At 50.3% G+C, this 13,989-nt stretch overlaps 1 protein-coding gene across 5 annotated transcripts in view; it reads left to right on the plus strand.

Moving 5' to 3' along the window:
• ETV6 (ETS variant transcription factor 6) overlaps positions 1-10,730 on the plus strand; it is a 223,752-nt gene extending 213,022 nt beyond the window's left edge. For 4 of the 5 annotated variants that reach the window (XM_036250538.1, XM_036250527.1, XM_036250545.1 and 1 more), the window contains 3 exons: positions 4,666-4,808; positions 6,701-6,801; positions 10,219-10,694. In XM_036250538.1, the coding sequence (XP_036106431.1) occupies positions 4,666-4,808; positions 6,701-6,801; positions 10,219-10,324 (350 nt within the window). In that variant the 3' untranslated portion in view covers positions 10,325-10,694. Of the gene's footprint in view, positions 1-4,665; positions 4,809-6,700; positions 6,802-10,218 lie in introns of all 5 variants that reach the window. The other variant, XM_036250533.1, reaches the window with a different exon arrangement.
• Positions 10,731-13,989: the final 3,259 nt, after the last annotated feature.

Below are 13,989 nucleotides of genomic sequence, written 5' to 3' on the forward strand. Positions count from 1 at the left end.
AGAGACAGGCGTGGGAGTGAAAATATTTCTTCTTAACAACAGGAAGGGATTTTTTCACAGTGTCTTTTAGCTGCAGACAGCCAGGGTCCGTCATGCAGCAGGAAAGAATGAGCATTCTCCTTCTGCAGTTAGAAATTGGTGCTTTGTGATGACATTTTACTTGAGCTAAATCCTTTCATAAACTTCCTCTCATGGAAGAGACAATCCAGTAATGGACAGTTGTTTAAAGTATCCACATATCCACATATCTGCATGTAGAAGGCCCTCTAGCTTAGAAGAAATGCCCTTAAAATTAATGAATACCCTGTGATACAGCATTTTCTTTACATGGTGTTCAAGTGTTTTATCATGGGATGAACTTTTGTTTATAGTTTGATGCATTTTATTACATAATATTAAACATTTCCTTGATGATCAAAGAACATTGTATCTCAAAGAACGCAATGAGGGTTACCAGAGGAAGTAGGGGTTTGGAGCGGGGCAAAATGAGTGAAAGGAGTGAAAAGATACAAACTTTCAACCCTGGCTGGTGGGCTAAGTGGTTAGAGTGTCAGCCCGCAGCCCAGAGGGTCGCAAGTTTGGTTCCTGGTCAAGGGCACGTACCTGGGTTGCAGGTTCAATCCCCAGCCCTAGTTGGGGTGCATGCAGGAGACAACCAATCGATGTGTCTCTCACATCAATCTTTCTTTCTCTCTCTCCCTCCCTCCCTCCCTGTCTCTTTCTTCCACTCTCTCTAAAAAATCACTGGGAAAACATATCCTTAGGTGAGGATTAACAACAACAAAACGTACAAACCTCCAGTTAAAACATGAATAAGTCATGGGGATGTCAGGCACAGCATGGTGATGGTAGTCAGTAACATTGTAGTGCTTATTCAAAAGTTGCCAAGAGAATACATCTTAAAAGTTCTCATCATAAGAAAAAAATGTATAACTATCTGGTGACAGATGGTAACTGGACTTACTGGGGTGATCACTTCCCAATAGATAAAAATGTCCAATCATTATGTAATGTTGTACACCTGAAACTAATACTGTACTGTTACATGCCAGTTATACCTCAGTTTAAAAAAAAAGAGAATATTGCATCTGTGCAGACATGGATTTTAACAAAGCTGAGAAATTGAGGGGGGCCGTGGTGACAGTCTCCAGAGAATCCAGGGAAGTAAGAAGGATCTACCTTTTATTCTGTTGAAATCTTAAAAACAAAAATAACTCATATGACTTGAACTTCAGTTTAAAAAAAAGAAAAAAAACCTGTGTGGTCAGGCAGTTATTTTTATCATCTGGCATAATTTTTAACTAAAGAAACAAAACAATCAATAGTGTTATAAAAGCCACTTATACTCTGGGCTTGAAACAACTGCTTTTATGCCACAAAATTCCTGTTGCTACCTCCATTAGTGACTGAGTAATTCAGTGTCTTGAATGTCAACATATTTTTATTACTCGGCTAAAGTTGGCTTTGCTGGATTAAATGCCATTTAAAATGATTAAGTGGCAGCTTGTTTGGGGTTATTTTCACATTTATGAAAGAGAAAAGTTTGCAAAATACAAATGTTTCTGAATCTTACAGGAAAGTCTGTTCTCTGGTAAGACCACCCTTCATTTACCAACCAAAGAGCAGGCGACCTTCTAGATCTTTTGTAGCAGATGCTTCGCATGAAAGTGGAAAGCCAGCCTGGTACCCAGAGCTGGGTACGCCCTCACTTGAAGCAGCGGCCTGGGTCACGGTTTACTGTTTTGTGAGAAATAGGTGGTACCAGAGCCATGAAAGAGAAGCAGCAGGCACAAGCACAGTGAAAATCCTGTGCGGACGGGATGGGAGGAGAACCGGCCGCAGGGAGTTCCAGCCGCGTGAGCCTCCAGCCGGGGCTGCAGCGATGCATCACTCACCCGCCCGAGGGCAAGATTTCTCGAGATCGAACTACATGAGACAACAAGATCGTTTTTATTATTAAACTTTATTTATATGAACACTCCAGAATCACATCCCCCCATCTAGATGAATCTAAAGGTGTCATCTAGCCTCTTTGTGGTAAAAATAATCGTCACCCTGTAGGAAGCTGCATAGTTATACACAACCCCACACACACACACACCACCACCACCATCTTGTTCCTCCTGTTCACTAGCATTTTCTATGATAATCGTTGGTATTGTCAGAGATGAGATGGTAGGAAATTAAAATGTCTCTGCCACTTGATGGCAGGACAAAAGCTGGACAGTTAAACCACAGCTCGGTTCTGTTTTCCACTTGCAGTAAAACTGCTGTGAGACGAGGAAGTGGCAGGGCAGGGAGAGGGGTAAGCCTTTGCCCAGGTCGCTGCTTTGCCTGCAGACTAGAGTAGTCCTCATACGAGAGCTGGTTATTCTCAGTCTGCAATAGCTGGACGCTGCCTTCGCAAGGTACTGTGTGACGCTAGGCTTTGTCCCCCTGCCGTCCCCCACCGCAGACCACCCTCTGGCAGCAAGCATCCAGCTGCAGGTCGGGGTGGTGATAGAGGGGCTGGATGGCTCGGGGTCCAGGCTCGAGGAGCCCAGTGCCTTGTTTGAAGAACACCGCTTGTCCTTTCCCACGCCACAGTACGTCACACATCACATTCATTTTTAGATGCAGGTAATCAGGGGGGCAAAGATACAGTAAGAGAGACTAAAGATTTATGGTCTTTTTTTTAAATACTAGTTACTTTTTTATTTATTTATTTTAGAGAGGGAGGAAGGGAGAGAGAGGGAAACATCGAAGTGAGAGAGACATACTTTATGCCAGTTCTATTCAGGGAAAACGCTGGATTTCACTGAACTGAGTTACACCTCTCTGTAGGAAGTCCTAAAATTCTACAAATATCTGCCTGTTCTCCTGCTTCTCTGAAAACAGAGATGGCGTTGGGCAGTGCGGTGCAGCACAGCCTCAAAGTCACAGGGAGCCCAGAATTCTGTGTCTCCCTTGCGCACCGTGCCCTCTGGCCAGTTACCGAAGCCTCTGAGCCCAGCGCCCTTGTCCCTGAAACAGCAACAGCACCTGCCGCATCGGGCAGCACCAGGACCACAGGCAGCTGTGCCCGCAGAGGGCACTGCACGGTACCCGCAGACGGCTCCGAGGAGCACGCTGTCATTTCATTACTCTCCACTCGCGTCATCACTCACGCAGCAGCCCGTGAAGCAGCGCTGTGCGGACAGGGTCGCAAGAGTCAGAACACGCAGACCTGCCTCTTCGGTCAGGGGCACTGACCTCTTTTTCCTTAGGCTGTCCAATAAAAAACTGACAGCAGCCAACACAACAATAGCCATCCGGTGTGGATGATTCAAAATTATACTTCTTTTAAAATTTTGATCAGATCAGCAAAAAGTATATTTTTCAGTGTGCCGCAGAACTTTAGTAATTGGTTTATATGTGCCCCGAGATGAAAAAGGTTGAAAATCACTGCTGTAAAGCAAGTGGTGTTAGTCAGGTTTCATAAATAAGGAAACAGAACCCCAGGGAGATTCGAGAAACTCGTGCAAGGTGACCAGACACAAGTCCTCCTGTACATACACTCCAGAGAGGGTGTGTTTATTTCCCTGGAGGCGAACGTGCTGGCAGACACGCTCCGGTCTGACCCAGACACCCCTCCCGGGCTCCCAGCCTCGCCCAGCAGGACGTCAGCACACTGTGGTGCAGGAGCCTCAGAGTTCAAATCCAGGACTCAGAGGAGAGGGTTAGGAACAGCGCGTGCAGGGTGCCAAGCAGGTGCCCGGCGTCCTGTGTCAGTCTTCTGCTACCAGTCCTCCGTGGTGCCGAGCGTAGCCCCCAGCCTGCAGCGAACACCTGGAGACGGTCTCTTACTGTCATCGGGAGGCAGTCCAACATCAACTGGACCTAGAAAGTACCTGTCCGTCCCCACCCGCCTGTCCAGGCTCTGCTGGAAGGCAAACCGCATACCCCTGGCGCAAATCCAAAGAGCACTACAACAAAGGAAGGGCGTGCCATCCCGTCTTCTCTTTGACGTTGCCAACCCACAGCACAGAGGTGAAGGCGAGCAAGGGCCTGGCCTGTGCTAACTCACTCGATAAATATTGGCTGCCTAGCCCAATGACCGCGCATCAGGTGTCCGAGTGGAAAGGCGTGCTTTGTACTGGGTTTCTTTCTATCCTGCTTCCATGGTAATGAAACAGTTTTAAAGACCTCCAAAGTATGCAAGAGTGAGAATATCTGTATTCTCTTTAAAAAACAAACATGCTGGTCACAGTCGCTCAGTCACAGAGTGTTTTCCTTACCCCGCAGACTGTCACTCTTCTGCCCCGTCACCCTGCCAGCCCACTTTCAGAGCCGACGCATTTACAGTCGGAGCTGGTTCTCTGCCCCAGTGTCCTGTGGGCTCTGCTCATATGTAAGTCATTGGTCCTGACCCAGGACAGGTCGCTTCCTCTCTCCAGGTCACTGTGTGCCCTGCTGTGGAAGGGGGCAGTTGGCTCGGACGGTCTGTAGGCCTGCACTGGACAAAGGTCACCCTCCCCGGCACCATCCCACCTGCCTCTCTGGACGCAGATCTGCCCTGTGCCAGGCAGGGCGTTAGCAGTCCATCCAAAGTAGGCAAGAGCGGTTACTCAGCTGCTTTCTCATTCCTGTTCTTAGTCTCAACAAGAAACATTTTCAACAGTGTTTTCTTGCCCTTTTCCTCTGTAGACTGTAGACTGCTCTGGGATTACGTCTATCAGTTGCTTTCTGACAGCCGGTACGAAAACTTCATCCGATGGGAGGACAAAGAATCCAAAATATTCCGGATAGTGGATCCCAACGGACTGGCTCGCCTGTGGGGAAACCATAAGGTAAAAGGGCACCAGATATCTGCTCTGTAAACACGCGCCAAAGTGAAGCCTGTGTCCTAGGGGTGGAGGACCATTGTCTGTCTTCTGCTTCCTAAGTCTGCCCGTAATTATTTGGTCTCTTCCTTACTGGGCAAACAGTCAGACAGCGGCAAAGGGAAGGAGATAATTAAAGATGCCCCTCTCTGCTCGCTGTGGAGGCCAGGTGCCAGTTAACTCGGCACATCCTGGCCTGCTGGGCTGAGGTCTGAGAAACACTCACCCCGTCCCCTTGACCTGGCCCTGTGACCCGCGCTGTCAGAGCAGCTGGTGACAGGGAGGCGCGGGGGGCCCTCTGACGCACGCGGGGCCCTCACTGTGGCTTCTGTTCTGCTCGGTGAGACACTCCCATGTTCCCGAAAGCCCGTTTCCCACGGAAAGTACTTACCTTCTGACTCCAAAACATCCCCCTTGAAAAGCAAACAGTGCAAGAAGTAAGATTGCCCCACAGCTTTCCACGCTGGGAAGAGGGAGTGGAATTTAAAAGATAAAGCTTTTTATAGTTAGGAAAACTCTTCAAGGGTGTTGAAGTAAAAAGTAGGTGAAACAACCACAACGTCCATCCATGAACCAGTGGATAAAGAAACTGATCTATGTGTACAATAGAACATTTTTCAGCCTTAAAAAAGAAGGACATTTGCCCTGGCCAGTTTGGCTCAGCGGTTGGAGCCTCGGCCTATGGACCAGAGAGTCCGGGGTTCGGTTCCCGCTAGGGGCACGAACCAAAAAAAAAAGGACATTCTTCAGTATGCGACAGAGTGGATGGGCCTTGAGGACATAATGCTAAGTGTAATAAGCCAGTCACAGGAAGACAAATACTGCCCAATTCCACTTTTATGAAGTGTCTAAAATAAGCCAATTCATTGAATCAAAGAACGGAATGGCACTGCCAGGGGCTGGGGGGAGGGGGAAGTGAGTTACTTAGTCAATGGGCAGGACTTTAAGCAAAATGAGTAAGTTCTAGAGACCTGCTGTACAACATTGTATCTAGAGTTAACACTAGTGTATTGTGCACTAAAAGTTTGTTAAGAGGGTAGATCTCATGTTAAGGGTTCTTACCACAACAAAATAAAATAAATAGAGCAAAGAGCTCCCCCCCAAAAAAAACTAAATAAATAAATCTGTATTTCTACTTAATAAAAAAACAAGTAGCCAAGATTCAGGCCCGACCACAGACAGGTGGACGTGGGGCAAAGCCCTCAAGGGGACCTGATGGCACAGCGCCAGGTCAGCCAGATGGGAGGGGACGGGAGGGGCCGGACCACCGAGCTGCTCTGCCTGGCTGCAGCCTTGGAGGACCTAAAGCAGGCCCACTGCCAGCCCCTTCCTGCTGTGAGTCGCTGAGAAAAATCCCTCTGCAGCTCCCACATTGTGCCATAGGGCTCGGAACCACTCTTCCCGCTTCCACAGCAGGAACTTAAACAACAAAAAAATCTCTTCCTTAAAATGACAAACCAGAAACACAGTTTGAGAAAGGTCCCTGCACGGAAAGAGAAGAAAGAAGTTCTCTGTGGGTCAGGAGGTGAAGGGTGACCCACAGATAGTGGGGACCTGCAGGAAATCCCACGGGCACAGTCTTGGGAAAGGAAACCGGGGAGGCTGCCGTGGGGTCTGCTCCTCAGCGAGAGCTCCGGGGCTTCTGACAAAGGGTGATTCTCTAGGGGAAACCTTGGCAGCCACCGGTGTCAGAGCAAAGGGCCTGCGAGCGCAGGTTAGCAGGTAGCTTCCCAAACCAGCAGGGCCGCAGGAGCAGCTGAAGAGCTTTTATTTTAACAGCTCCCCAGCGCCTTTTCTGAGGTTCATTTCATTGTGTCTTTGTGCTTTTTTTTCTCTCTCTTCCTCCTTTGAACAAACAGAACAGAACAAACATGACCTATGAGAAAATGTCCAGAGCCCTGCGCCACTACTACAAACTGAACATTATCAGGAAGGAGCCAGGACAAAGGCTTTTGTTCAGGTAGCACTTCCTTTTTCTCCTTTCCTTCTTTTGGGAGGATATTGTTTTCTTTCAGTAAGAGGGAGGAGGGAAGACTGTTAACATCTCTACCTGCCCGTCGGATACTCAGAGCCGTCGTGGTGGCTCACTGGATGCCAGTGCTGGTGTGCTAGAATTTAAGGAAAACTGTTGTTGTTTTTAACTTATGTGTGTCCTACAGTAAAACCAAAGCTAGGCAAACAGTCTGACTCACCTTCAAAATAATTCAGTGATCAAATAGGATTCTCTGCCGTTAGCATCCCTGTGAAGGGAGCACCCAGAGTAGGCTGTCCCTGGCAAAGCCCGGGCTTAACCCTGCACTCCCAGGGTGCCAAGCCTGTCAGCTAGCTTCTGAACCAGTGCTTGTCCAACTGTAGTCGTGACCTGTGAGTGAGACATGAAATACATTTAACGAGTCCGTCACAACTGTTTTTTTAATTAAGTAGAACAGAATTAATGAGAATAAGATAGAGTTGAAAATACCAGACTTTATGGCATTAAGAGGGACCGCTGATTCATGCACATTTGTGTGTGTGCTGAGTGATGATGTGAGATGTGTTTATTACGATGCACTGTGATCAGAAATCAGAAGTCTGAGCTGTTGCTCTAGACGTTCCTCTTCCCAGAATTCCTCACAGCTGAGCGCCAGCCATTTAAACCACCTCACAGGCTGTGATTCCCAGTACAGTGTAAGAAAGGAGAGAGAACTGGGAGAGGAAGAGGATCTAAAGGACCAGTCAGGGGAAGCAGAGCACTGGTGTTCATTGGTGGTTGAAAGATGGGAGGAAGGGGATCAACAACAACCTGAGGCCATGGGTGTTGGCAGGTGGGACAGAAGAAACTTATAGAGGGGGCTAGAGATGTGGGTTTGGAATTATATATGTACTGGTAGAAACTGAAACTATCTATGAGCAGATGAGCTCACTGGAAAGAGCAAAGAACCTGGGCTTTAGCATTGGGAAAGAGTAGTAAAAACCATTGAGATCTTGAAAACAAATGGAAAAGGCTATTCAAGAGATGGAAACAAGGGAATGAAGGAAAAAAGAGCCCACCTTTTCCTGGCTCTGCTGATACCTTCCCTTCGTTCCTCTTCCCAGACTTAGTCCTTGGCTTCTGTTCTTCCCACTCTGTACATTGTCCTGAGCTGATCCCATTACGCAGCTTGAATGATCACCTCAATGGTTAGATTCTTAAGTCTCTATATCGAGCTCTAAAAATCTCCCTGAAATTTCAAATCTGAATTTCCAAGATCCTCTTATGGGACATGTCCACTTAAATTTCATGTTAGTATATCAGACATGAAACATTCAAGACAGACCTTCACATATTAGAAATATGCCCCCCCCCCCCCCCGAACTCTTGTTTCTCATCATGGCATCATCATCGTTTTCACACCCGGCCTTGACACTGCCGCTGTCTCTGACTCTCCTGTATCCAAGTCGGCCACGGTGCTGGACTGTCCATGCTCTCTGCTCTGTGTTGCAGGGACCACATGTCCCAAGATTTCTTATCAGCAGATTCCAAACTGGACATTTGCACACCCTTGAAAAGCACTTTCTTGAGATTTGGTAGATTAAAGAAAGGCAAAATGATCATTATTGCTTTCCGAGCAATAGAGACTGATCTAGACTTCAGATTCACACCCAGATTAACTCAACATTCTCTGTACCTCTGGTCCACTCTCCTGCCCCCCGATCATAGTGCCCACTGCCAGCACACACAGCCCTGAAACAAAATGTGCATGAATCAGCCGTCCCTCTTAATGCCATGTGATAAAGTCTGGTGTTTCCAACTCTATCTTACAAGCCCTGTGCCAGGAACGTATATCCCTTCAGCTTTTACGTTTTTAACAGCCAGACCCTCGAGGTCCACCTCAGGTCAGCTGCCTTTGTGAGGCCTTCAGCTCTCAGACACACACATCCCTTCTCCTGGGCTCCCTGGTTCCTAAACCACACCATGATCCTCGTTTTGTATTTCGTATAATTCTGTTTTACACCTTATGGAGGCTTTCAGTAAGTAGTTCTCGACAAGCATAGCATGGAATATCCGGAGTTGAATATGGAAAAGTCGTCAAAAGAAGAAAGGGATAGTTTGAAGGCCAAATACGGGAGGAGATCACTGGTGACGTCGGGGGTGGAGGGAGAAGCTTTCGTAGGGAGTAAAGGTGGAAGACAGACGGCAGAGGCCGCGGATGGCTCTGCCCGAGGCCGGCACTGTGGGCAGAGGAGAAACACGGCGTGTCCAGTAGTGATTTCCCGAGAGAAAAGGAAAGAGTACTGCAGTTCACGAGGGAGATCAGCCGTGTTTGAGGACGCGAGTGGCAGCCAGGCCTGCCACAGAAGGAGGGCTTCTTGGCTGTGAGCCCGGGGTGTGATCCCGTGAAGTGGGGGCGGGGGGCGGGGGGCTGGCCCCTGGCGGCTGGCGGAGGAGGCCGGAGCCCGGGAAGCGGGGCCCTGAGCCGAGGGGGGAGGGCTGCGTAGGGCAGAGCCAGAGCTTGGAGGCTGGCCTGAGCCCGGTCATATGAAGCAGCAGCCCGGCCGGACTGGAACGGATTCCTGCTCGTGAACAGTGGGAATCCAAGTTTCCTGGATGAGATGACGGGCCCAGCCGGCAGGCCACAGGGCATGTCCTTGACTTGATAAGTGGTCACCATAGGCTTTTGAACGCGGAGGGATGAAGGAAGGCGGGTGTTGGACGGTTGGTCGGGGCAGGGCCGAGCGTGGGAAGGGGAGGGGTCAGCACGGGGTCTGGGAAAGGGCACTCCCCGGTACCAGCAGAACCTCTGCTCTCGGCTGCCTTCCCGACCCTGGAAATCGTGGTTGAAACCCAATGAACAGGAAGAGGCCCTGCACCTGGCTGCAGAGGGAGACAGAATCAAGGGGTGTCATTGCTAACATTTGGGGTTCATCAGTGGTGACATGGGAAAGATTTTCTCTGCCTTTTCGGTTTCCCAAAGCACCACTCACTGGCACCATTGTCAGAATTTTCCTCTCAGCGTTTCATTGTGTCATTGAGCTCAGACCAGTTTCGCAGGCCGTTCCCTGGATCACAGTTCGGGTGGAAGTGGGTCTGCCGCTCTCAGGGGTCCCGGTAACTCCCTCAGAGTGGGAAACAGATGCGTGAGCTGGCCAGGGTTCCCCCGCGTGGTCACGGGGTGCACCGCGCAGCACCCGTGGGTGCTCTCCCCCCTGCTGTCGTCCTAGCCTTTTTGTTATGGTTATTTCACCATGTTTGAGGCCCTCGTGGGAAGCAGCGCCTTGCTCTCATGGCGTCAGTAGCTGGGCTCCTTGGCTCTCCAGCTCTGTGAGGGGATAGGCCTTTCTTTTTAGTGTCGACTTCAGGGTGAAGACAACTTTAGGAAAATGCAATCTCTTTACTCCTCCATTTCCTCTTCCAAAGGTTTATGAAAACCCCAGATGAAATCATGAGTGGCCGAACAGACCGTCTGGAGCACCTTGAGTCCCAGGAGCTGGATGAACAAATATACCAAGAAGATGAATGCTGAGGGCAGCCACCTCCCATCTCAGGGGCCGCAGCTGAGGGCCCGCTCGCTGTCCCGCAGGGCTGCCGGGGACGGAACAGAGCAGGCGGGCTGAGGGCGGGCAGGACAGACCCAGGAATGGGAGCGACACTTCTCTTCACACCCCGAGGGACCCCAGCACCTTAGACAAACCCCCTGGCAGAGGCGGGGCTGAACGCCGGCGAGGGCAGAGCTCGGGCGCGCCGCAGGTCCTGCTCCCTCGGATCGGTCCATTTGTGATCCTCACCTCACCCTTCCCCTTGTTGTTAGCGTCGTGGTGTTTTTGTTTCTGTTTTTTTAAGACCATGCAGTTTGACTTTTCATCATTCATCTAGGGGAAGACATCCGAGGTTGTTTTCCTATGGAAATATGTATCTATTTATATATATATAAATAGATATATATATAAATATATATATATATTTTTTTTTTTTTTGCAAATCTCACAAAGTGCAGCAAGCCCCGCTGGTCAGGAACGGGAACCTTGCAAAGGGTTCAGGCCCCTCTTTCTCCTGCCACGGGGATCAGGTCCGTTCCTGTTGCTGTTGGATCTTGGCTGGAAAAAGAAAATGCTTTTTAAAAAGATAAAGTGAAAAGGAGAGAGCTCTCTTTTTCTCCCTCCTGCTCTCTCTCCTTCCCTGCTCTGCCCACCCACCCACCTCCCCCTTGTTCAGCCTCTTGGAGAGTCTGGAGAGCAGTTGGCACCCAAACGGAATCAGTGGCCGTGGTGCTTTGGGGCCGGCGCTGCTAAATCAAACCCACATCCCTGCATGTGGCCCACAACAGCCGAGACGCTGCTGTCCTCCGGGGAGACGCGTGTGAGTCCTGAGTCCCAAGTCCCGAGTCCCGAGTCCCGCAGGCAGGGCTGTCTCCCAGCTCCCTGGCTCCGCAGAGCCTCGGCCAGCGTGGACGGCTGTCCAGGTGGTTTGGAGAGCCGGCCCCTGGATCAGCTTGCACCTGCTGCAACGTGGAAAATCTGAGAAGACCATATAGGCCTGATAGTCCAGAAACAGAGAAAACTGCGTGGGACGCCCTTATCCCAGAGCGGGTTATGGAGGCCAGTGGGAGGCAGGAAGGGTCTTCTGTGGTCCTTCCCATGGCCGTCATGTGGTCAGTTCCACGTCCTCACTTACCTTTTTTCTTTTTTCAATTCCTAGGCTTTTTTTTTTTTAATTTCCTGGTCCCCATAGGACACAGGGCATTCAAGAGGGGCGACCCCGGAATGTGCGTGTCAGTTGCTGCCCGTGTTTGCCCAGCCTGGGCAGACAGGAAACCCCCAGATAATTACTATATCCTGCTTTCCTTCTTGCACAGCTGTGTTTCAGAATGGACCCATTTGTGGCTCTTTTTCACCTCAAAATAAGGTCGATAGTGTCTTGGAGAACGAGGGAAGCGCCACCTTGCAGTACTTTCGATGATGCCGTTCTTAGAGAGCTGTCTAGGTTTGCTTTCCTTCTCTACCTGTCCACACGGACTCTTCCAATACAGGTTCCAAACCCAACGTCAGGAGTTCGGTGTCTTTTTAATTCACAGATGAGACCTGCCTCACAGAGCCCCCTTCCTGTCTGTCTCCTGGGCTCAGTCGGGCGGGCAGGCCACAGCGCCCCCAGGGCACGGCTGGGACTGGGCTGCGGGCCCAGGTGAAGCTGCTGACCCGGCCTCTTCTCCAGCCTGAGTTGGAGCAGACACAAAGAATTCTCCCTCAGCCTCCTGACAAGGGCACAGCCTGGGGGGAGGGGGGCGCAGTCGATCGACTGTGGTTTAAGGACACTGGAATCGAGGAGCTAGCTGGTCAGGGCCCTTCAGTCTTGCTCTGTTCACAGGGAGGTGGCCTGCCTGCTCCCGCCGTCACACACTCCCCCCAATGTCCAGAACATCGGGCTTGCAGTGAGGTCAGGGATCCTCTGTGTGAGGCTAGAGGCTCCCTTTGTGAGAGGCTCGGTCTGACTCAGCTTGAGGTGCAGCTGGACCCCAGCAAGCCACAGAGGCCTCCGCGGAGCGCTCAGCAGCACACCGTGGGCTCTCCGGCCTCGGAGACGACCGCTGTCCTATCTCAGAGGGAGAGATGAAGCCAGATTCCTGGTGCGCTGCCAAGGCCACTGAGTTGAAGGGCTGGAGAGAGAGGGCAGATTTTTCTGGGGCCCTTTGTGTGACTGAAATCAGACACCAGGGCATGATGCACCCCCCCCCCCTAAGATTAGGACATCTCATTCCATTCACTTCACCCAGGTATGAGGACTCAGGTTCTTTCCATTCCAAGAATCTTATGGTTGAATTATGGAGGAAAATTCCCTTTTGCCCCAAGGATTCCTGCATTTAAAGCAATACTCCATAAGAATATGTAAGACTTCGGATGACGCCTTCAACCACTTAAAAAAGAAATAGAAGGTGCTAATTCCAGTAGAGTCTTGATTTTCCATCCAGGTATTACCAATAATAATTTTCTGTTGATTCCCTTAACAGCAAAAGACTTTCCCATTTGTTCTTTGAGAGGCTACCGGGCAGTGCTGACACCAGGCGTACAGGACTCACGCACTGGGGACCCCACAGATTTCAGGTTGAATTCAGCGAACATGGATGGAGCATCTGGTAGACACTGTGAGGGATTCAAAAGTGAATCAGGCACATTCTTGCCCTCCCGGGAGCTTGCCTTCCTGCAGGACCCACCCAGCATGACATTTCGCACTTCAACACTACATACTAGGGGTGAGAAAAACTTCACCTGGGACCAAGATGAAAACATCTGTGATCTCAATAGTGGGCCTTTCCCTGCAGTCACTGGGGATTCTTGGCTTGCAAGGTCAGAATTTGGGCAAGGAAGATGCCAAAGGAGAGCACCTAAGGGGAGGGGGTCTTCTTCAGCTGTGTCTGGAACGGACGTGCTCTCTTGCACCTTGACATTCCCTAGCATCTTCTCCCTGCACCTCGAGGTAGCCAGGTTGCCTCCTCCCCATCGGAAAGTAGCAATGGCAGTTGGCTGGACGGGCTCTGTGGAAGTCACATCTCTAAGATCTTCTTGTCCCAAGGCACCTTGGTCGGGCCTGAGGCAGCATCACCAATGTTCCCTATCTTGGGGGTGGGAGGATTCCTCGCTGGAAAAGAGGAATAACAGACTGATGGGTTTGCTCCGTTCAGCAATCTCTGAAACCCTCAGTCTTTTTACACTGAGAATGTAGATTTAGCTAAAACTTAAAGGCTATGGCAGGATCTGTCTAAGTGGCCAAGTAACCACCATTTCCATCGTCCCTGCCTAGGCGCGCCCACTCTCAATACATCTTTGAAATATTAACTCCCTCTTGCAGAGGGAAACCTGAGTGTAAGAGAGACTGTGACTTGCCCTGGGAGCAGACAGCACGCCAGGGGCAGAGTTAAGTCTGGGATCCAGCCCGCTCATACCCCACCTGACCCTTTCCCACCCAGGAAGCTGAAGGTAAAAGGTCTGGGAAAATACACAAAGAACAAAGGGCAGTTTTCTTTGCCCAGGCATTCGGTGCTAGTTCGTTTTCACTCGCTCAGCCTGCTCTGCTTCTGGGCAGAAGCCTGGAGTGAAGGGAGTGGCACAAGGAAGCCCTGCAGGGAGGAGGGGACGACATCACCCCTGCCTGTCTGACGCCACCAAGACAAACCCGAGGCTCTTGGTCCCGCCTGCA

Source organism: Molossus molossus, unplaced genomic scaffold (assembly GCF_014108415.1).
Source record: "Molossus molossus isolate mMolMol1 unplaced genomic scaffold, mMolMol1.p scaffold_m16_p_10, whole genome shotgun sequence".
NCBI classification, from domain to species: Eukaryota; Metazoa; Chordata; class Mammalia; order Chiroptera; family Molossidae; genus Molossus; species Molossus molossus.